General features: G+C 41.2%; 2 protein-coding genes across 4 annotated transcripts in view; one reads left to right on the forward strand and one right to left on the reverse strand.

Moving 5' to 3' along the window:
• Positions 1-11,699: 11,699 nt before the first annotated feature.
• On the forward strand, positions 11,700-13,200 carry LOC148973494 (uncharacterized). 2 transcript variants are annotated; one of them, XR_016146661.1, is made up of 2 exons: positions 11,700-11,955; positions 12,841-13,200. XR_016146661.1 is itself a non-coding variant. In XM_089120191.1 (2 exons), the coding sequence occupies exons 1-2, from the start codon at positions 11,928-11,930 to the stop codon at positions 13,181-13,183; spliced, it is 366 nt and encodes a 121-aa protein (XP_088976317.1). In that variant the 5' UTR covers positions 11,717-11,927; the 3' UTR covers positions 13,184-13,200. The 2 variants fall into 2 exon arrangements, 1 of the variants encoding a protein (XP_088976317.1); XM_089120191.1 differs by having other exon boundaries at positions 11,717-11,950.
• A 9,804-nt stretch (positions 13,201-23,004) lies between these two features.
• Positions 23,005-24,715, reverse strand: part of snap25b (synaptosome associated protein 25b) — a 41,698-nt gene continuing 39,987 nt past the window's right edge. For both annotated transcript variants that reach the window (XM_039673157.2, XM_039673165.2), the window contains exon 8: positions 23,005-23,874. In XM_039673157.2, coding sequence (XP_039529091.1) covers positions 23,806-23,874 — 69 coding nt within the window. In that variant the 3' untranslated portion in view covers positions 23,005-23,805. The remainder of the gene's footprint in view (positions 23,875-24,715) is intronic.

Raw genomic sequence — 24,715 nt, forward strand, 5'->3', positions numbered from 1 at the left:
GCAGCCATGCCTCTCCATAAGATGGGTCCCCAGGATGACCCCGGAGGCATTCCTGGACCTCTTTGACAGGTCGGCTGCAGCCGGGAAATGGCCGGCAGAGGACTGGCCCATGCGCTTGATCCCGCTGTTATCGGGGGAAGCCCAGATGGCCGCTCAACAACTGCCAGTCCAGAACCTCCTGGTCTATGAAGATCTGAAGCGCGCCATCCTTCAGCGGGTCGGCCGGACCCCTGAACAAAGTCGGCGCCGGTTCCGGTCATTGGAGCTCGGCGAGTCCGGTCGGCCCTTTGTGCAACAGCTCCGGGTCGCGTGCCGCAGATGGCTGGTGGCCGAGGACCGCGACGTCGAGGGAGTCGTGGAGCAGGTGGTACTGGAGCAGTTCGTGACCCGGCTCCCAAAGAAGACTGTCCAATGGGTCCAGTGCCACCGCCCGACGTCGCTGGACCAGGCCATCCAGTTGGCAGAGGACCAGATGGTGGCGTGCTCGGGGGTCGGCGATATCTGGTGCTCGTGCACTTTATTCAGGCTTTGTACTCTTCCTACAGCGCCCTTGGCGCTCAAAATAGCTTAACTCAAAATAAAAGCAACAGAAAGCAAAACAGAAACACAATGCAACTCTTTCCGTTGGCTACAGCTTCTCGCTCGAGTTCACTCTCTCGATTTCCGCGTCTTCTCCGACCGTGCACGAGCTACCAGTCTCTCTCTCCCCCGCTGTCAGCCCGGGCCGCTTATATGCGGTCTCCTCACGCCAATTACTGCAATTACAGACAGGTGTTCCTCATTTGAACTTGACCCGCTTACTCACCGCCTGGCTCCGCCCCCGCTCTCCCACTGCAGATCTCGCCAAACCACGCACCCCTCGCCACAAAGATAAAGCCATCAAAGTCACGTTGCATCTCCATTGTCAAGGGAGTTCTCTCTGACTACAGATTCTTCATTGGAGAGGAGCCCATCCCAACAGTGTCTGACCAGCCTGTTAAGAGCCTTGGAAGGTGGTATGACGCCAGCCTGAAGGATAAAATCAGGTACAGCAGCTGCGGAAAGAAATCAGAAGTGGGCTCCAGGCCATCAACAACACTCAGCTCCCTGGAAGACTGAAGGTCGTGGTGGCTCCATTGATGGTGGAGGAAATACACAGACAGGAAGAAGTAGCAAGGTGGACCAAGGCAGTTTCTCTTGGTAAACAGGGACAGTCGACACGTTGATGGGGGGGGGGGCTGTGGCGAAAAGGAGGATTAGCTGGATTGAAAAGCCTCTTCACTAGAGGGAAAAGTGGATTTCTGAAGGCAGCAAGGAAAGACCTGGAAGATCACCTGAAAGCGACATACTCTGATCCAAGACGGCATGAAAGGATGAACATTCTACCAGACATCCCACCAATCAACTTTCCAGAACATCAGATGGAGACTGGTCCTCCGACCTGGAGAGAAGTAGAAAAGGTAGTACAACGGGCAAGGGCGGCATCAGCCCCAGGTCCTAATGGAGTCCCATACAAGGTGTACAAGAATGCACCGCATGTCCTAAGGGTTCTTTGGAAGCTCATGAGAACGGTGTGGCAGTGGAAGATTGTGCCGAAAGTAATAATAATAATACATTTTATTTGTAATGCACCTTACATTTAGAGCAAATCTCAAAGTGCTACAGTTTAAGATCATAAAAGCCAAAAGTTAAAAGTCAAAAGTTCTGCTAAAAAGAAAAGTTTTTAGTCCTTTTTTAAAAGTCTCAATAGTTTGAGGTGCCCTCAGATGGTCAGGGAGGGCATTCCAGATCCGAGGAGCGGCAGAGCAGAAAGCCCGATCACCCATGGTGCTGAGCTTAGTCTTTGGGAGGAGTAGACGGTTTGTCGTTGATGAACGGAGGGATCGTGTTGTTGTTAGAGGTGCGAGTAGTTTTTTCAGATATGGGGGGGCGTTTCCATAGATGCACTGGTGGGTGAGAAGGGAGACTTTATATTCAATCCTAGCGGAGACAGGAAGCCAGTGAAGTGAATGGAGGATGGGTGTGATGTGGTCGTATTTTCGCACTCTCAGCAGGATCCTTGCAGCACTATTTTGAACACACTGTAGTCTCTGCAGGCTTTTGTTTGGGATCCCGATGAAAAGTGCATTACAATAGTCCAGTCTGGAGGAGACAAATGCGTGGACCAGTTTTTCGGCATCAGCTAGGGTGAGTGTGGAACGTAGTTTTGCGATATTTCTGAGATGGTAGAAAGAAATCTTGCAGACGTTTTTGATATGTGATTCGAATGCGAGTTGTGGGTCCAATTTTACACCAAGATTGGTGACAGTTGTGGAGAGGGGAATGTCATGACCAGAGATAGTAATGCCAGTTATGGGGGAGGACTGGATTTGATGTGGAGTGCCAACAAGAATTGCCTCTGTTTTGGAGCTGTTTAACTGGAGGAAGTTGTGTTTCATCCACACCTTTATCTCCTCCAAACAGGCGGTAAGTGTTGCAGATGGAAGTGATGTCGATGAGTTGGCAGTGGTGTTTGTTTCCGTTTTCAAATACAGTTGTGTATCATCCGCATAGCAGTGAAATGAGACTCCATAACGGCTGATGACGTGACCAAGAGGAATGATGTAAGTGATGAAGAGGATAGGGCCAAGAACTGACCCCTGGGGGACCCCGCAGGTGACTGTGTGTTGCCGGGACCTAGCACTTCCAAGTGAAATGTACTCTGTTCTGTTAGTGAGGTATGATTTAAACCAGTTAAGAGCAGTGTCAGTAATTCCAGTGGTTTGGTGTAGACGATTTAGGAGTATGCCATGGTCAACTGTATCAAAAGCTGCCGACAGATCGAGTAGTATGAGGAGTGATGGTGAACCCGCATCAGCTGTCATTCGTAGGTCGTTTGTGACTCTTACCAGGGCTGTTTCCGTGCTATGGGCATGGCGGAAACCAGACTGGAATTTTTCTAAAAGATTGTTGTTTAAGATGTTCATTTAGATGGGCGGCAACAGCCTTTTCCAGTACTTTGGAGAGGAATGGGAGATTGGAAATGGGCCTGTAATTTGCAAAAACATCTGGATCGAGGGTGGGTTTTTTGAGAAGTGGTCTGATCATGGCGGTTTTTAGGACAGGTGGAACTCTGCCGGACCGGAGGGAGTCATTTATCACAGTGGTGATAAGAGGGCTTAGGACAGATATGTTTATTTTCAGTAGAGATGTATGAAAAGGATCGAGGGCACAGGTGGTAGATTTCATTCTTTTGATTATCTTCTCAACCTCTTGCTGTGTGATTTCTGGGAAGCAGTGCAGGGGCTCGGGGATTGCAGACTGTGAGGGAAAATTCAGGGTGGATAGTGTTGAGGATCCAGGAAAGGTAGAATGAATTGAGTCCATTTTTGTTTTGAAAAAGTCCAGAAAATCATTACAGTGCTCTTCTGTAGTTTCTATAAGTGAGGGGGTTTGTGGTTTGAGCAGATGATTTATGGTAGAGAAAAGTTGTTTGGAATTTCCGGGACTATTCTTGATGACGTTTGAGTAGAAATGAGACCGTGCCTTTGTAAGTGACTTTGAGTAGACCTTTTGGTGTTCCCTAAAAGCAAGCTTGTGCACAGAGAGACCTGTGGCTTTGTATCTCCTCTCAATGACACGGCCAGCCGCCTTCATTTTCCGTAACTCATCAGTGTACCAGGGGGCTGAACGGGCAAAAGTGACCGTTCTGGTTTTGACCGGGGCATGGAGATCCATAATGCTTCTGAGGGTGTTATTGTAATAGTCCACTAGATCTGTGGGTTGTGAGCAGTTTGCAGAGAGGAGATGCTGAAGGTCGGATGTCATAGTCTCATGGTTGATATTTTTCAAGTTTCTGAAGCTGATTTGGCGTTTGGGCTTGGTGAAGGGGGACTGTGAAGACATTTCCATGGAGATGGCCTTATGGTCGGAAACTCCCAAATCATACACCAAGAGATTGCTGAGATAAACAGAGTTTGTAATGACTAGGTCAAGAGTGTGGCCCCTGGTGTGGGTGGGGGCATCGACAAGTTGTGTCAGATTAAAACAGTCAAGTAGTTGGAGGAATTCTGCAGCGAAACGGCAGGTGGAGGAGTTAACATGGATATTCATATCTCCTAGTACAATGGTATTGGCAGACATTGTACAGAAGGTTGAAAGAAGATTGGATATCTCTGGGATGAAAGATGGGTTTGGTTGGCCGGTAAATAAGAAGTATTGTCGTGGAGAGAGGGTGCTGACATTTAAATGCAAGGCATTCAAACGAAGTCAGCTCAGGCAGGGTTATACTGGACAAGATCAGATCACTTCGGTGGATGACAGCCAGACCGCCACCACGCCCTGTGCTGCGGGCTTTCTGTAAATAGCAGTAGCCAGGAGGACAGGTCTCATTTAGAAAAGAATAAACTTCTGGTTGATGCCAGGTTTCTGTGATGCACATCATATCCAAACACTTTTCCAATATATGGTCATGTATGAGGCCAGATTTGTTTGTGATGGATTGTGCATTGAAAAGTTCAATCTTGATATTTGATGTAGTAGTGAGTCTCTGGATGGCCGAAGTAGGCTGAGATCCACTCCACGTTTTCCAACCTGATCAGTGGGTAGTATCGTCATGGCAACTCCGGCGTTACTAGTCCTGGGAGTGGCAGGGCCCTGATGACGTGTTCGAGATGCGACGGTGCGCACGCGAGACAGGAGGGATGAGATGTTGCGATCAGACTGGGAGAAAACAAACTTTCGACGGCAACTTCTGTGAATATAACGGGGCCGGCGAAGGATTCCAAGTTGTTTTATGACTGATTTGCACGATGGAGTGGTATAGATGTTGAATTCCTTCAGCTGGATGGCAGAATAATTCAGCATTATGCCGATCATGGAGAGTGGTCTGTTAGCCGTTTGCAAAGCCCGTGATGGGCAGAGGAGAATCACCAGACACAGCAAGCAGACAACTGTGACTCCGGATGGACACCTCACGATCATTGACAGCGGGAAAAAGCCTCACGGAAAACAGGCGTAATGGACAGATACGGGAATTCTCTTGCGATGGAAAACTGGTAGGTAGACAGCCGCTTGAGACGGTGGAATCCGTACAGAACACATCCAAATCCACAAAGTTTACTAGTGAGCAACGGCACTAGTAATAACTCTCTGAACGTAATACTGATCGATAAACGTTATACTATATATACCGTGACAAAAAACGGTTGCAGAGACTTATTTTTATTGTGGTTAACGTTAGAGAAACGGAGAAGCGGCGAACAAGCCACGCCAGCGTCCTCTCCTCTCCCTAAGCTCCTTAATAGCTAAGTATGGCGTAGGGCAGGAGGGGTCCTGATCCCAAAGGAGAAGAAGGCGGAGAACATTAGCCAGTTTCGGCCAATATCCTTTCTAAATGTAAAGGGTAAAATCTTCTTCAGCATCATTGCTAAAAGGATGTCTGAATACATTCAAAGGAATAAGTACATTGATACATCAGTACAAAAAGCAGGAATCTCAGGCTGTTCTGGATGCTTGGAACACTCTAGCATGATCTGGCACCAGATCCAGACCGCAAAGGTGAGGAAAAAGGACCTCCATGTCGTCTTTTTGGACCTCGCTTTTGGGTCAGTGCCCCATGAACTCCTGTGGGCTGCCTTCACCTTCTTTCACATTCCGGACACCATTATAACCCTGGTTAAATCCTACTTCCAAGACCTGCAGTTCTGCTTTACCACAGTTGATTTTACCACGTCTTGGCAATCATTGGAGGTTGGCATCATGGCAGGACGTTCCATCTCACCCTTGGCCTTTACAATGGCAATGGAGGTCATCATCCGGGCATCAAAATGGGTAGTTGGTGGGCAGCAGCTTAATTCGGGCACACGTCTTCCTCCCCTCAGAGTCTTTATGGATAACATCACTGCACTGACCACCACTGCTCCATGTACCAGGAAACTGCTCGGAAAACTGGAAGAGAACATCAGCTGGGCTCGAATGAAGATAAAGCCATCAAAGTCACGTAGCATCTTTATTGTCAAGGGAGTGCTCTCCGACTACAGATTCTTCATTGGAGAGGAGCCCATCCCAACAGTGTCTGACCAGCCTGTTAAGAGCCTTGGAAGGTGGTATGACACCAGCCTGAAGGATAAAGATCAGGTACAGCAGCTGCGGAAAGAAATCAGAAGTGGGCTCCAGGCCATCAACAACACTCAGCTCCCTGGAAGACTGAAGGCCTGGTGTTTACAATTTGGCCTTCTTCCCCGAGTGCTGTGGCCACTTACCATTTTGAGGTCCCAATCTCAACAGTGAAGAAGTTGGAAAGAGGAATCAGGCCGCATCAAGAAATAGCTTGGCGTGCCTCAATGCCTAACCACCATAGGCCTCTACGGAGATAGCGCCCTCAAACTGCCCCTCACCAGTTTCACGGAGGAATTCAAATTTGCTAAAGTAAGACTCCAGATGACACTGATGGATTCTTGTGATGCAATGGTGAGTAACAATGCACCAACCTTGGTGGCAGGCTGCAAATGAAAACCAACCAGTGCGGTGGAAGAGGCAGCAGCCACTCTCAGACTTGTGGACATAGTGGGGCATGTCCGGCAGGGAAGGGGAGGCTTTGGGTTAACAACTAGGCCACCAGCCTGGAATAGAGCCACGGCATCAGAAAGGAAGAAATTGGTGGTGGAGGAAATACACCGACTGGAAGAAGTAGCAAGGTGGACCAAGGCAGTTTCTTTTGGTAAACAGGGACAGTGGACACGTTGGGGGGGAGGGGCTGTGGCGAAAAGGAGGATCAGCTTGATTGAAAAGCCTCTTCACTAGAGAGAAAAGTGGATTTCTGAAGGCAGCAAGGAAAGACCTTGAAGATCACCTGAAAGCGACACACTCTGATCCAAGACGGCATGAATGGATGACCATTCCACCAGACATCCCACCAATCAACTCACCAGATCATCAGATGCAGACTGGTCCTATGACCTGGAGAGAAGTGGAAAAGGTAGTACAACGGGCAAGGGCGGCATCAGCCCCAGGTCCTAATGGAGTCCCATACAAGGTGTACAAGAATGCACCGCGTGTCCTAAGGGTTCTTTGGAAGCTCATGAGAACGGTGTGGCAGAGGAATATTGTGCCCAAAGTATGGCGTAGGGCAGGAGGGGTCCTGATCCCAAAGGAGAAGAAGGCGGAGAACATTAGCCAGTTTCGGCCAATATCCTTTCTAAATGTAGAAGGTAAAATCTTCTTCAGCATCATTGCTAAAAGGATGTCTGAATACATTCAAAGGAATAAGTACATTGATACATCAGTACAGAAAGCAGGAATCTCAGGCTGTTCTGGATGCTTGGAACACTCTAGCATGATCTGGCACCAGATCCAGACCGCAAAGTTGAGGAAAAAGGACCTCCATGTCGTCTTTTTGGACCTCGCTTTTGGGTCAGTGCCCCATGAACTCCTGTGGGTTGCCTTCACCTTCTTTCACATTCCGGACACCATTATAACCCTGGTTAAATCCTACTTCCAAGATCTGCAGTTCTGCTTTACCACAACTGATTTTACCACGTCTTGGCAATCATTGGAGGTTGGCATCATGGCAGGACGTACCATCTCACCCTTGGCCTTTACAAAGGTAATGGAGGTCATCATCCGGGCATCAAAATGGGTAGTTGGTGGGCAGCAGCTTAATTCGGGCACAAGTCTTCCTCCCCTCAGAGTCTTTATGGATGACATCACTGCACTGACCACCACTGCTCCATGTACCAGGAAACTGCTCGGAAAACTGGAAGAGAACATCAGCTGGGCTCGAATGAAGATAAAGCCATCAAAGTCACGTAGCATCTCTATTGTCAAGGGAGTGCTCTCCGACTACAGATTCTTCATTGGAGAGGAGCCCATCCCAACAGTGTCTGACCAGCCTGTTAAGAGCCTTGGAAGGTGGTGTGACGCCAGCCTGAAGGATAAAGATCAGGTACAGCAGCTGCGGAAAGAAATCAGAAGTGGGCTCCAGGCCATCAACAACACTCAGCTCCCTGGAAGACTGAAGGCCTGGTGTTTACAGTTTGGTCTTCTTCCCCGAGTGCTGTGGTCACTTACCATTTTTGAGGTCCCAATCTCAACAGTGGAGAAGTTGGAAAGAGGGATCACAGGCTGCATCAAGAAATGGCTTGGAGTGCCTCCATAGGCCTTTACGGAGATTGCGCCCTCAAACTGCTCTTCACCAGTCTCAATATTCAAATGTGCTAAATCTGTGACTCCAGATGACACTGATGGATTCTTGTGACGCAATGGTGAGTAACAATGCACCAACCTTGGTGGCAGGCCACAAATGGAGACCAACCAGTGCGGTGGAAGAGGCATTAGCCACTCTCAGACTTGCGGACATAGTGGGGCATGTCCAGCAGGGAAGGGGAGGCTTTGGGTTAACAACTAGGCCACCAGCCTGTAATAGAGCCACGGCATCAGAAAGGAAGTAATTGGTGGTGGAGGAAATACACTGACAGGAAGAAGTAGCAAGGTTGACCAAGGCAGTTTCTTTTGGTAAACAGGGACAGTGGACTCGTTGGGGGGGGGGGGGGGAAGGAGGATCAGCTGGAAGGAATTGTGCAGCATGGAAGCAAAACGTATCAGCTTTATCATCGGGGCTACATATGATGTCCTTCCAACACCTAGCAATCTCCATCAGTGGTTGGGTGAAGATCCAGGATGTGCCCACTGCTCCAGGCCAGGTTCTCTCAAGCACATATTGACCAGGTGTAGAGTCAGCCTCACCCAGGGACGTTAAACTTGGCGTCATAATCAAGTCCTTAAGTTGTCTTAATGTATGTGTATATAAGGATAATTACAAGGAGACCCTCCAACCTGAAAGAGTTGGAGCTCATCGCTAAAGATGAATGGGGGAAAATACCAGTGGAAACATGCAAAAAGCTGGTCAGCAATTATAGCAAGCGTTGTCACTTTTTGTTCAAATGTAAAGAAAAGATTTTTTCCACAATGATGCCTCTTGTACATCATCTTATTATATTTTAGGAGAAGCCTGTGTCATTTTGAATAAAGAAAAAACTTGCTAGTTGAATAAAAGTAACCAAATCAGAATTTGAAACACCTGTTCAATTTCTCATGAACTCCAAACTGAATGTCAGAATGGAAAGAATGTGTTATATAATATATATTTATTTAAAAAAAATCTGTTATTTTGTTAAAATTAAAAAAAAAAAAATATATATATATATATATATATATATATTTATAACTGTTTAAAGTTATGGTATACGATGTTAAAAATCATTCCAGAAAGCCTGAGACTGTAGGGAAGTTTTAAAAAAAAAACTCATCCCGCCCCCCCACACACACCTCTTCTCTCTGTGCTACCTGATCCCTGAGCTATGTCACGTTTGAGTTCACGTCAACGCAAGACTAGCAACACATGAAATGTTCTGCTAAGGTTTTGACTAATTGTTATAGCTGCACACAGCGCATCTTGTTCAAATTCTGATCGGCTCGAAGAGAAACCCGCTAGGCATACTGAAAAATATTCAAGCACTTCAAGAAATATAATTACTTTGAACCGTGATAGGCGATGCTAAACAGCTAACATTGCCAATGCCGACCGGCAGCATGAGCAGGTTGTCAAACTGATAAAAATCTATTCATGCAACACACGTCACAACATAAAAGTCAGCGTCGGTTTTCAGTCCCAGACCTCCCTGAAGCTTCCTCCAACGGTTAATTGTGTACCCTGTATTTATCCTACTTAGAGTCCGGCGTTACATTTTTTTTTATCTCTGCTCTTTCCTCTATACACTTTCTCTTTTATCCAAACTTTACAGTAGGGGCAAGCAGGGGCCGCTTGCTGCTATCGTTTATATTTTATCCATTGCTGATCTGACGCTACACAGACAGACGAGCGAGATAGACAGACAGACGAGCGAGCCAGACAGACAGACGAGCGAGCCAGACAGACAGACGAGCGAGCCAGACAGACACACAGACAGACAGACAGACGAGCGAGCCAGACAGACAGACGAGCAAGCCAGACGAGCGAGCCAGACAGACGAGCGAGCCAGACGAGCCAGACAGACGAGCGAGTCAGACAAACAGACGAGCCAGACAGACGAGCTAGACAGACGAGCGAGCCAGACAGACAGACCAGCCAGCCGTGCTGCTGCTGCTGCTGCCAAGAGGTCCTCGCTATAGCACGATGACGTAGCTGGATGGTCCAATACGTAGTGCAGTGTTTCCCAACCCTGTTCCTGGCGGCACACCAACACTGCGCGTATTCTTTGTCTCCTTAATCAAACACACCTGATTCTGTAAGCGCAGTGTTGGTGTGCCGCCAGGAACAGGGTTGGGAAACACTGACGTAGTGGATGGAGGTGTGTTTTGGTGACATCATATACGCATGCGCAGTGCCAATCTCAGGATTATAATTCACATGCATTGATCTTAAGTGATATGCAAGCTCAATATTGTACTGAGATGATGTTCAAACCTGTGTAGTATAGTACTGTTAAATAATAATAAGTAATTATTGATGAATAAGTAATTATTTACATAAATGGGATGCTTATCCGAGATTCACTCTACATAGGCTACATGCAAAGTTATTTTAAATTTTAAATCACATGATTTTAAACCAACATTTGATAGATTAATAGCATGTGCACCGCAATTATTTTTTTTAATGCGTGTATATAGAACATTTTAAAATAAAGCAATTTTATTTTATTCATATTTGCTGTTGATTGGAAGCAAAAATTGTCTCTAATTTTAAAGGTACAACTGTAAACATCTTAAAATACCAGTAAACATTCAAAGGAAAATGCTAAAATAATAACAGCATCAGGAAAATAAATCTTGTCAGATGTAGGGAAAAAAAACCTAAATAAAAGCCTACATGTTCCTCTTAATTTGCTGTTCAGTGAGACATGTCTGGAAGCTTGTTTTCGCCACTGAGTGAGAAATAAAAAAGGTAATTGCGACTTTTTATCTCACTACTAGTCAGACTTTTTATCTCAGAATTTATATAAAGTCGCAATTGTAGGTTATAAAGTAAGACTTAAGTGATATAAAGTCGCAAATGTGTGTTATTAAGTCAGATTTGCGTGATATAAAGTCGCAATTGCGTGTTATTAAAGTCAGAATTATGAGATATAAACTAGCAATTGCAAGGCTACTTGAAATTCTGACTTTATAATACGCAAATTTGGAGATATAAAGTCGCAATTGCGTGTTATAAAGTTAGAATTGTGAGATATTGAACTATTCTGAGGTAAGAAATAAGTAGCCAGATTTTTTTACCCTTAAAATTTGACTTTATAACTCACAATGGGAGATATAAACTCGCAATTATGTTATACATTCAGAATTGCAAGGAAAAAAAGTCAGAATTATGATTTTATAGCACACAATTGCGACTTTATTTCACACAATTCTGTCTTTATAACATGCGACTGAGGCTTTATTTCAGGCAATTCTGATTTATATCTCACAATTCTAAGAAAGTCAGTATGCGAAATGTATAGACCATTTCAAAAGATGTAAACAACACTGGTCCAGAAACACTTCCTGTTTCAGTTTGTAACTGTTTTCTTTATTTCACATATAAAGAAAACATCTTAAAGATCCTTTTTTAACTTTTTGATTCAATTTTAAATGTTCTGTTGGTTGTATTTTATCCCAGCTTTTATGTAGTGTTAAAAAACTGAAACAGGAAGTGCTTCTGGACCAGTGTTGTTTACATCTTTTGAAATGGTCTATACTCGCAATTGTAAGGAAAAAGTCACAATTATTTTTTTTTTATGTTTTACTCTGAAAGCTCTGAAAATAACTTCCATACTAGTGAGTGACCATTTATATTTAAATGTAGCTATTCTTGGAAGATCAATGTGCGATTGCTCACCAACTCTCTACAATAACTATCAATAGATGGTTTGCAGTTACGTGATTGTGTTGACGCGCGGAATGCAGATGGAGGGCAAGGAGTGAAGAGCGCAATGGACGAGATGGAGGAAAATCCGTAATGTACTACTTTAGACACTATTACAAGAGAAATATATCAACAGAAAATCGAAACATATGTTGGACGTGATCCTTATGTTATGAAGAGGACCGATTTTCAACTGAATTGAGAGATTTGCCTGCCATCGAGGCGGTAGACATTAGCAACTAACTCGTCTTACAGACATACTTTAACTTTACAAAGTTCGGAAACTGGTACATTACACAAACAGCCACAAAAGTGTTTTTTATGTGGCTTATAATTACATTATTCAGGTGTTTAAATACAATGTATTAACTCACATTTGACGAAGTGATCACTGTACACACACACAGGCATTTCCCATTCGGCTCCTCCCGACCGCAGACGTAGGTTTGCAAGGCATTTTTTCCCCGGTGTTTTTCTGTCAATTTCTTGTATTTTCCCCTCTTATGAACAACAACTTTTGGCACACGATAAAAACTCCTCGTGGTTTGATCGATTTGAGCAACCATAAACGAAGCAAAACATAGGCATTTTGAGTGTGTTATAGTGCTTCCTAAATATAGAAATTCACTTCCTGCCCTCCATCTGCATTTCGCGCCATGGCAGCGCAGTGGCATGACGTCACGTGAAAACAAGCTATTCTTAATGTGCATGTGCCATCAGCGTTTATCACAGGATCGCGTTTAAAGTCTGTTTAGAGAGAAATTAGGGGTGTCGTCCCCTAATTTAATAACAAATTATCATTTCGACAGAAGTGAATCAATCAAAACTTTAGCTGGAAATAGCCTAAGATTATTCACGAACCGCTATAAAGCCAAAACAATCTTTGTTACATTAAATTATATGCAATTATGCGTAGTCTATCTATGTAAAGTTGCTTTGAAACAATCTAAATTGTTAAAAGCGATTATATTACGTTACAGTCTCCACTATGTATTGGACCATCCAGCTACGTCATCGTGCTACAGGCTGCAGCGAGGGGTGTCTCTGAAAAGGGCTGCTTTGCTGCTGCATTGCTGCTGCATTGCTGCTGCTGCTGCATTGCTGCTGCTGCTGGTGCTGCTGATTCTGCTGCTGCTGGGGCTGCTGACGCTGGGGCTGCTGCTGCTGCTGTTGCTGCTGGGGCTGCTGCTGCTGGGGCTGCTGCTGCTGGTGCTGCGCGCGGAGGAGGCGGCGGCGGGTCAGGTGCGGATGGAGATGCAAGCGCCAGCCGAAGTTTCAAGTGGACCTGGTGATTGGATGAGAGCAGTTGATGAGAGGAGTTGATTTATATGCTGGTTGTGGTTATATAGTACAATCCTAACAATATGAATAGAAAAAAGAATGAAAAAATTTCATTCAGTCTATTGGCAGTACAGCTGCAGAGAACTTGACCAATGTAACCTGTCAAGTTCTCTGCAGCTGTACAGCCAATAGACTGAATGAAATTTTTTTCATTCTTTTTTTTTTCTATTCATATTGTTAGGATTGTACTATATAACCATAACCAGCATATAAATGAGGATATTAATAATGAACAATCTTTGAAATCGTATACCCTAGCTTTAATATATACATTTAAATTTTTTTTATAATATTAATATACAAAAATATGCATTTATATTATTATATATTATTATATACATTCATTTTTTTAAAATAATATAAATATTGTAATTCATTTGATCTACCCCTAAATAAAATAGTTTTTGGACAACATTTTGACCCATCCCTATTTGTCTGAGGTTAAGCTCCAATTGGACACATTGTTGTAGAGGTTGTTGTAATATATCGAGAAAACACACATTGTTGTGTCATTGTTGTGTGATAGATAGATCTATCTATCTATCTATCTATCTATCTATCTATCTATCTATCTATCTATCTATCTATCTATCTATCTATCAGCATCATCTTTTAAACATCATTAAACATTCAAATGTATGCATTACATTTGAAAAGATTAGAGGATTATAATAAAAGCTAATACAGATTTTTCGTTATCAAAGTTATAGTTGCAACAAAAATCAGAAATCTCACCCTTACCGTTTTATATAATAATTTCCTTTTCCTCAGTCGAGCGATTACTCTCATCTAACCGCTGAAAAGACGTTTTTCGACGAAAAGACAGGGGCACGCAGCTGTTTCGTGAGAAATTTTCATTTTTAAATGCCTTAATTCGGGAATTCGTAATTAGCGCGTGTGCAATGTGCAATGTGTAGCTAACCCTCGTGTGCAATCATGCGCGTGACGTCTGCAGACTCTGCACGTGTCTTGCGGAAGAACACTGTAGCCGGAGCTAACTTCTCTCCATTAATGTCAATGGCGAGTCACGCAGGCACTGGGCAACTCCGCATCTGAGTCGGTAAAATAGTGCGAATATAAACACTTATTATAGGCGTACCGTAGTGATTCAGGATAAGTCAAAAACATGGTTTGGAAAATGAATTCATAATGTTTATACACCAAGGATGACTTGAGGGTTCACGTTGAACATAAGTTACGGACTGCAGCAGACAACGGCGTTCTGGTGCGAGCGTCCACTCCCATATGCAACCACATAAAATTTTAACTCGCACATTCTCAAAAAATGGTCGCAGTCTGGAACTTTTTTTATTACACTATTTACAATGTAAAAAGACAGGAATTAGACCACGTAATCATTCGGTCGATTGTGGCGCGCACCGATAATAAAAAAATGACTGTAACGTTACACGGCAGACTGCTGGCCTCGTCTTGTCTGGTACCATTTATGTTTTCTTTTCCCCGACATTTTCAGTCAATCAGTCTCCATCTCGACCCCAAGTTCGGTATCGTTCGTTCATTTGTTTTTGCTTTCATATATAAAACAACTTCTTTTTTCGTTTTTCTGAAAAACGAAATTATGACTTGATATTTGGTTCCGTTCTTGCACAGAAATCAGAAAAACCACTTGATATTCGAATTTTCCCCTGTGGGTGGGGCTACATCTGTACGTTTTGATAGATTGTTTTCCAGTTTGAAACGAAATAAGCAGAAACGAGAAAACGGCTCGTTTATTTGTTTTTTCGTTTTTTCAAAAAAAAAAAGAAAAACGAGATTTCGGCTTGATTTTTCGTTTTTTAGTTCAAAGACAAAAAAACGAATAAATGACTTCAAAATTCGTTTTCTACACGTGGGCGGTCCTGAAACGCCCCCTTCCGCCGATTGGTCATGCAAATCTGAGCATGTGACGTCATGCCGTCGCTCCGGTCTGTTCAACAAAATAATAGTCCTAAAAAATAAAATAAAAAATAGTCCTCTATATGGTTACCGATTCTTAAACTGTACAGGGCAGGTCATATTGGGCTTTCTTCTGTGCAACTTAACGCGTTTCACAGAAATCTTTACTTCAGACATGAATGTCTGCCAACAGCCCGTTCTGTTTGGTGAAGCGCTTGACAGCGGCGCAGTCCTTTTTAGACAGTAAACTCCGTTTAGACACGGAATTGTGATAGCAAATATTGTAATGCCAATCACCTGAGGGTGGGCACCGACGATGGTGAAATACATTTCTACTGAAACTACTGTAGGCTATAGCCGCGACCCGCAATGATTGACAGGACGATAGAGGACCCAGACAGCAAAATGTATTTGGGCCAGATTTGGGCCAGGTCTTCACTAGCATTTGGCGCAGATCCGGTAAGCGGACCTGGGCCGGGCTCATTCTTTCCAACGGCCCAATACCGGAGCGGGTTGGAATTACGGATCAGAGACAGATCTGGGCCAGCACCGGCCCAGTACAGTTATTAATGCCATGACATGTGGTGCAGATCTGGCCCAGATCCGTGACTCATATTTTACATCTGGGGCTCATCTGGCCCTGGTCTGTGATTCATATTTAGGCTAAAAGGCACAAACATTGCCGGAGGAGATCTCCTTGCCCCTTGCCTCCCTTGAGGAGGTTGATCAGTTTGAAGGGTGGTTGATGATACTGTTAATTACAAAACAACAATAAAATAGTACAATATAAAAAAGTTGCATATAATCAAACTAATTAACCTAGATCTGGTGACATATAACGTTACCCAATATTATAACAAATAAAATATATTTGGAAATCACTCTAAACGAAGGCTCCGTTTGTGGTTCCTGATTAAAAACAATAAGACAAAGTAACTTATGTTAAACACTTTTTTAAATTGTGTTCTTGTTAACTGAAGTTATATTGCGCTTTTAATTGTCTCCCAAACACATTGTGTTGCTTGTCGTGGAAGAGCAATGGGAAGATATAAGAATCTGTGGTGTTAGGGGAAGACATATGTATAGGCTATGTAAAAGAAGAACAAGCAACTGTGAATTTCGAGTATATACATGTAACATATTTCAACAAAAATAAATGTGTTGTGTAAATAAAAATGTTTAGTCCCTTATAGGTGTTTTTAATCTTTAATCTCTGTAGTAACATTAGCCTAAATATGAATCATTTGATACAATGCAATTATTGTGATACATGTTTTTATATTGTACTGTACTTATTTAAAAAAAAACATATTTGTAATTAGTAATTACACTATTGAGCCTTCCCTTACACCTTGACCCTTAAACATCCACCAAATCTGTCGCTAACCACCCGTATCCCACCACAATAGCACCACAAGTGTTTTTCAATACATATGAATATAAGAAGTAGGCTACGCTGTACTGCGCTGTATTTTTTTAAGGAAGTAGATAAGGACACCAGATAGAGTGTGATCAAATGTCCATTTTCTTTTTGTCTATAGGCTACATTGACTTTTCTTAGTACATTTTTACCTGCTGCCTGAAATTTGTATCCAAAATGCTCTGTGTGATACACAAGAACATTCAGCTATAGACAAAAAGTAGGAAACAATACAATTTGTATATAACACATTTCCATGGTAAAAAAACTAGGCTACTACTTCTATTTGAACACTAGATGTCAGTCACTAACATGTGTCTTTTGTGCAAACATCACTTGATAAGGTTGGAACTTGTGTTTCTTGACATTATAGGATTAAGAAAAAAAAAATTTTTTTTGAAAATGATGCCCTGATTTTACCATGATATTTTGCTAAATCTTGCATAATGCGGAATCCTTCTTATTGGATAAACATTATTAAATGTTTTTTTTTATTTATTTCTATTAGTTAATCCCAAAATGTTCTGTTCATTCCCAGAGTACCACGTATACCGTATTATTTTTAAAATTATTTTGGATTACTATGGCATAATACATAGATAGTGTAAGTATTCAATAGTACAAATCAAAGTACATGGTATTATCTGATAATGATGATGATGATTAACTTCACTCTGCATGGTACTGCCACAAATGGTATACACACACACACACACACACATGGAACATATATTTAATGACAGACAGACGGACGGACGGATGAATGGATACACTCTTAGAAGAAAAGTTTCTATATAGAACCTTAAAAGGTTCTATCAGCACTACATATTTGGAACCCCTAAAAGGTTCTATACAATGCATGTGAATGACCACAAAATTCAAGATATGGGGGTTAGAAAATGTATATATTTATATCATTTCATGTAGTTAATCAATATCACACGAAGAGTGCCATTTCAGGTTTTCTCCTCCAAAAATCAGCATGATTAAAATGTGATATTAAGTTACTACAACAGTTTAATAAACAATAATTTAATTACAACTACAAAATGTTACAAAAAATGTAATATATGAATAAATAATAGCCTATAAAGAACCTTTGTGCCAAAATGGTTATTTCTTGTCATTATAAAACCTTTTTTTTTTTAGCATAAAAGGTTATTTGGAGTTGAGTAAAGAACCTTATGATTCATATATAGAACCACAATGAACCCTTTTTTCTGAGAGATGCAAATGGAGACTCGTTCTCCACTCTCTCCTGCTTTTCTTTATTTCTTTTCTCCGGTTCTATCCCTTTCCTTTTCTTGCACTTGCAAGACGGAGCTCTAAGGTTATGCAATTCCCGTTTCCCTTCCCCCACATTGTCGTCTTCCCCATCACTGGTTTGTCAGTGTGAATAAATGAGAATCCCTGGAAGGATGCATTACAGTAATACTTCTATAATCTCAGCTTTACAATGAGAGACATGTGCAAGTTTGTGTGTATTTAAACTATTATTCAAATGATATATGATGCACAAATGCATTCAGAGTATTACAAAAACCCAGTGAGTCAGAGTTGGAGAGCCTTCGGAGTTGCTGTCAGCATTTGTTAATGAGTTAACAACGCTGGAGATGAGATGGTATGTCTATGGAAGCGTGAACAAGGGATGGGAAATGTAAAGGGGGCGAAGAGGAGGTGGGCTGCCTGGAAGAGAGACGTGCACTTTGAGACGAAGAACAGGCTAGCGGAGGGCTGTGACTCAGAAGAGAGGGTGGTGAGAGTGGGTGTCAAATGCTGAATAATGATCCTGTTCAATCAGCACCTGCACAATGAAGAGCAAATCATGTACAGTATCAAAGAATTGGAGAATTCTATATGCATTCATACTCTTAAAAGTTGACCAGATTAACTTTTAGTAGAAATACACAAATGACTGAAAAAAAATAGATTGATTCATCTTATATTGCTCACCTTAATGAGAATGTCCTTACTCCAAACACTGACTAGCAATAGCAAGTAGCAATTTTATTTTGTTATTATTAGTAATTTACATAATTAAAAAAAAATCATTAACTTGTTTTCCAAACGAAAATGTAAAAATCAACTAAATAAATTAACTACATTTTATATTAAATTACAATTACAGAAATATGAAAATAAGTTAATACATCTTCATTCATCGAATTCATCTTGACTATTTGAATATAAGCATTTTTTTAAATTCTCAAAACAAGTGAAAACAATCTGAGACGACACACTTAAGATGCAAGTTTTTATTTTGCATTACTGCATCTCATTTAAATCTTGTTTTTAAATAGCATAACTTTCCACAATGACATAAATTACGGATTTATTCCCGGAAAATTGAACAGAACCAGCTTGAAAATGTTTTTCTGACAAAAACATACAATAAAGGGTGAGATAACTAAATGAAAATGGAAGACAATATTCATTAAGAATAAAATGTTTTTGCAGAGTGGGTGTGACGTGGCCGTTAAAAAAAAAAATGTTTTCAATAGGCAACAGGAACTGAAGCTGTGCTTCTCAAGGGATTTCACAGGCTCTTTTTTATTATGTCCAATCAGTCTCCAGAAACTGAGCGACTTGATCATTGTACTTTCATGAATTCACTTTATGGTCTGATGTCAGCATCTTCCAGAAACAACTTTTCTTTCGTAGCAGTGTAAAATACTGTATCAGTGTATCTAGAAGACATTGATGCATATCTGGCAAATGCATTTCCACAAATGTGGTTTGGCCGAAGAAAATCATCAAGATAAGAGTAGTAGAGAAGCTCTGAAAAGAGCAGAGAGACATTTCGGTCTTGGCTGATAGTGCTTTCATGTGTTTTGTTTTTTACAGTAAGTTGTGCGATAAGTGTGCCATATGAAAGTCTACGGTTGAGAACATCCCTTTCAGCTTGGACAGCAGAGGACATTATCCCCATCTGATGATAACAGCATTGTATTTCTTTCTCCACAACAAAGAGAAACACACAAAAAACAGGATTATGTGTCAGGAAAACACAGACTCAGCGAAAACAGTAAGTAAACTCAATAGAAGGCAGTACATGCACTTTTCAAATTGGTTGTACTGAAATGTGTGTTGGCACTGCCTGTCCACAACCATCATATAATGGTAAAAATCCATCCAGTGTTTTATTTTTATTTTTATTTTTTTATCTCCTTATATGTTTTCCCCTGTCTCAAATCTCGCCATTTGACTGTGTAACAACACACGGACGTCACAATTGACAGCAGCGTTTCAACAAGGACCCGCCCTGAGCGAGCTGTCATCATAGTCCGTCATTGTTGATACGCTGGAGCAGAATGGCTTTTAAGCGATTGTGATGTTCGGTGTAATAACGAACACAGCAGTCATTTTAAATGTTCCTAAATCCGAACCGCTGAAGATGCAGTGCCTGAGTTTTGTTTTCGAAGGGAATATTCCCCACGAGCAACGTCTTTCATGTTTGCACGAATCATTTCTTACCAGACTGCTTTATAAAGGAGGGTATAAAGCTGGTTTTGCTCCTGAAATAAGAATCGGTACCAACTATTCGTGTTTCTGCTGCACCTCCAGAAGAAGTGAGTGTTGAGTTTTATTAACCTTCATATTCATCTTTGCAAATTGCTTGCACGCTTTACGATGAATGCAGCTAAGGTTTATGCTCAGGGTACATTACAGCATGTTTTCTATGTACGACATTCTCGATATAATTCATAATATCACGTTTATGATGAACAACACGTTATGGTTAGTGTGTTATTACAAACTGTGTGTATATATAAGAAAACACAGAGTGTTCATATCGTTTTAGCTTACCTCAAGGGCATCCAAGATGTAGGTGTCTTTGTTTCCAATGTATTTTCAATTTTGATATTATTAGGTCAAACCGTTCTTGTCTGTCAGTCATATAATGGAGGTCTATGGGGTCCTCCTCAAAGAGCATGCACAGAGAAGTCCAAATTAAACATGATTTAATGACTCGTAATGTAAGTACACATTGATGGCCTAAGATATTTTTGAGAGAAAACGAACAGTATATATATATATATATATATATATATATATAGTTTTTACCTCTTGTAACCACAGCCACATTCCAAATGATCTGAAGGCATGGGCGTTTCGGTCTGCGCAAGCACCGGAAGTGATCTCTTTTGAGCCAATTCGAAAATACTGTGGAAACAAAGACACCTACAACTTGGATGCCCTTAAGGTAAGCTATAACATATCAAAAATTAATTTAACATATAAATTGAGAAGCTCGAAGGTGGAAAACCATGGGGAGGCTTGGGGGACCTTGCGTACAGTGAACAAGAGGCGGTTCTAGCCATTTGTCCCAATTTTTGGTGTCTTCTTGTACGAACTTTCAAATCAGGGTTTTTAACGTGCGATTACTGTAAATCGTTCCACCAGGCCGTTTGTCTGTGGGTGGTAGACGCTGGTGCTAATGGTTTTCGCGAGTTGCGAATGGTTCGTGACATAAACGCTGTGCCATGATCGGTGAGAATCTCTTTCGGGATTCCCACCCGGGAGATTAATTGGAACAACGCTTTTGGCGGAAATACTGCGGAGCGGCACTGCTTCAGAGTACCGCATATAGACCTTATTCAGAGCAGCGCCATGACAGGTATGAAAGTGAGGCTGTGAGGGATAGACTTACCGTGTTTCCAATGGCATCCGCTGTAAAAACCTGAATAAAGCTCCTAGATTACCTACAATTTTCCACAGCTTACATTGTCGGGACTTTTTTGTCAACTGAAATTTCTTGGAAACATATTTTTCCAGTGTTTCAAGAGCAGAACAATCTGAAAACACATTAAATAACAGTACAGCCAATTGAAGAGATGCATGTCTATCCCTCACAGCCTCGCTTTCATTCTCATTAAAAATCAAAGATGGTGCTACCGTGAATAAGGCGACTAATGTAAAACTGTGCCCATGTGCTGACCGTTCTAATGGCCCGATGAGGTCAATGCCAATTCGCTCGAAGGGGACCTGCATTAAGGGAAGTGGGCACAGGTACTTTTGGGTTGGCCGGTGGATTCACCAACTGAGATTCACGACAAGACGCGCACCACTTGTGCACGTTCTCGTGCATGCCCGGGCAATGAGATTCAACCACGACTTTTGGGCACCAACAACTGAGTTGTATCCTGTTTTGACTGGGCGTCTTGGGTCACCCAATACAACTTATCTTTTAAAATAGCAAAATAGTGATAAGAGAGAGAGGTTGGTCTGGGTAGAGCAGCTGGCCATCGATCGAGCGGACCTAGTCTAAAGCATGTTTCAATATTTCATGACTGCTCAAGAGGAAAGTCATCGCGGTCTGTGTGGATGATTCACTCTAGAGCGCTCTGTGTTTATGCAGTCCAGAAAAACTGTAATAGCTGCTGTATCCATTTTTAATGGTCCATTCTTTTGTCATTGGTTGCTACAAAGGAAAAATAGGGATATTTTTGCAGCATTATTTTAATTTAACAGCACTAAAAATACTAGGAACACTAAGCATCAAAACAACCAATATACACAAAGTAGAACAGGAAATAAACAAGGGAAACTCAGGACTTAAATACAGTCAATTGATGAACTTAATTAGATTAACAGCCGGAAACTAGGTCAGGATACACATGGCAACGAACCAAACGAAAATACAACAAACAACACATAATCCTGATAATATGATATCAGAATTCATCACATCTAATGCTGCCTTTTTATTAATTCAAGTTTTCTAGTTAAACATTGGACATGAATGTACTCTCAAATTGTATTTACCACTGATGCTCTGTAATATTTTTGATACCCAATTAAGTTCCAGAGTTGGAACATGTCATAAACTTTTTCCACAACAGACATTGTCTTGTCGCTAAAGTAGTGCATCTTTACATAACTGAATAATCATTTGAAGCAAAGTGTTTTATACACAATAAAAAATAGCATGTATTTGACCAAAATTCCAGAATCGTCGGAATCAGCGCTGTGAATGATTATTTTAAGTTGTCAATGAATAGGATGCTAAATATAATTTTGGCTTTAGTAAGATTTTTTATTAGTTATAAAAATAAAATAAATCATTTCAATTTTTTTTTTTTAAATTATGAGTTTAATATTTTATTCAAGATATTAATCATCATGATTATGAATATGATCTGTTCATTATGGTAGGTATAATCTTAAATGATTTACTTGTTTCTAGCCCGTTGAATGATGTTATAATACATGGCAGCTGACTTCAATAAGCACGATTGGACAGTCGTCCCTTAACACCTAGTTTACACGTGCTTGCATTTATCTATGGTGTGTGTGTTGAACCAGTGTGTACTTCAGCATTTGGATGTACTTAGTGACGTTGCCAGGCATAATCCATGTAAAGCCTCTGGTTCAAAGAGGATCTTGGTTAGTACAGCGTACAGACACTCTAACACTCTTGTGTCAAAACGCTCGCTATTGTCTCTTGTGTTGGAAAGATATTAAATCAGATCAAGCAAACAATAGATTTAGGTTTGTTTAGTTTTTATTGGCATTTCTTATACTTATTTTACAACAACTGACACATTTATGCAGATGTACAGAAATAAAAAGAGTGGCACTATTGTGATGATGCAGAACTGTGATACTTCAAACTGAATGCATGTACTGTCCATGCCCATGCTGTACAGTAGTGTCTACACATCTGGAACGACTTGGGTAATAACAAGTGAAAGTGACACGGTGAATACGTATATGACCACTTCAGGTGGAATAATCATTACTGGACACTGTCTAAAGGCGATTACAAAATAGCAGGCTAAGATAAGAAATAAGTCATGTGATCTCCTGCACCTCACAGTCTAATTAGTCTCCTGTCGCGCTACATCTGAATATGAAGCATGGCTTATATAGAGTAAAACACATAGCATGGACACACAGACGACTGAAAACTTTTAAGAAATTTCATCCAAAACATTTGTGTGTATATATATTTAATAAATATACACTTTAAAAAATATAAAGAAACCAACACACACACAAAAAAAAAAAAAAAAAAAAAAGAAGAAACTTCACATGTGAGCTCTAGCCATCGAATATGCACTATGTACATTTAACCTTTGGAGAAAAAGATACAGAGTAAATGTGGCCATTTACTAGACTATCAGTTAAGACAGACACGCAACGACACTTTCTAGATAGAGCATTGAGGGGGTGATAAGTGCATGTGTGCAAACCGGTCAGGTGAGTACCATGGTAAAAGCACATGTGCACTGTTGCAGGTACAGCGGGGAGGGGAAATATTAGACAAAGCACTTCTTGTATGGATTTAGCCACTTCCCAACATTTTTGTGGCACGCTGGTTAGCTTCGTCAATCCTGGTTTTGTTGGAGTCAGCCTGGAAGACAGAGATAATAGATACAGTAGGTATATCAATCAGCGGGAGACTCACTGATCTTCTGGGAGAGGTGGAATGTCTGATAATAATAATATTTATGTTTATAATAATATATGAAACCATTTTAGGTGCTAATATGTCCATTTCATGTACATTTCAGGTGCTAATATGTACATTTTAGGTACTAATATGTACATTTTAGGTGTTAATATGTACATTTCAGGTGCTAATATGTACATTTTAGGTGCTAATATGTACATTCTAGGTGTTGATATGTACATTTTAGGTGCTAATATGTACATTTTAGGTGTTAATATGTACATATCAGGTGCTAATATGTACATTTCAGATGTTAATATGTACATTTTAGGTGCTAATATGTACATTTTAGGTACTAATATGTACATTTCAGGTGCTAATATGTATATTTTAGGTACTGATATGTACATTTTAGGTGCTAATATATACATTTTAGGTGCTAATATGTACCATTAAGGTACCAATATGCAGCCTTTAGGTACAAAAGTGTATCTTTTGAAAGGGTACAGCCCCAGTGACAGCTTTTGTACCTTTTTTTCTGAGAGTGTATTTGCATTAAAAATGTCATAACTGAGCGAATGACAGTTGTCACAAACATGCGTAAAGCTTCCTTCATATTCATAACATATGTCATATCATAGTTATGAACGTGTCATGTTAGTCTTATGCACACCCCTTCAAGTAAAGTGTTACCAAAATGACTTTTATTTAGAAATCATGACCATTTTTTATGTAAAAATCACACTGACATAATATTATTATAAATTGGCAATATAAAATATTAAAAAATGCAGTTCATGAC

Source organism: Pimephales promelas, chromosome 15, assembly GCF_988280905.1.
Source record: "Pimephales promelas chromosome 15, fPimPro1.hap1.1, whole genome shotgun sequence".
Classification (NCBI taxonomy): domain Eukaryota; kingdom Metazoa; phylum Chordata; class Actinopteri; order Cypriniformes; family Leuciscidae; genus Pimephales; species Pimephales promelas.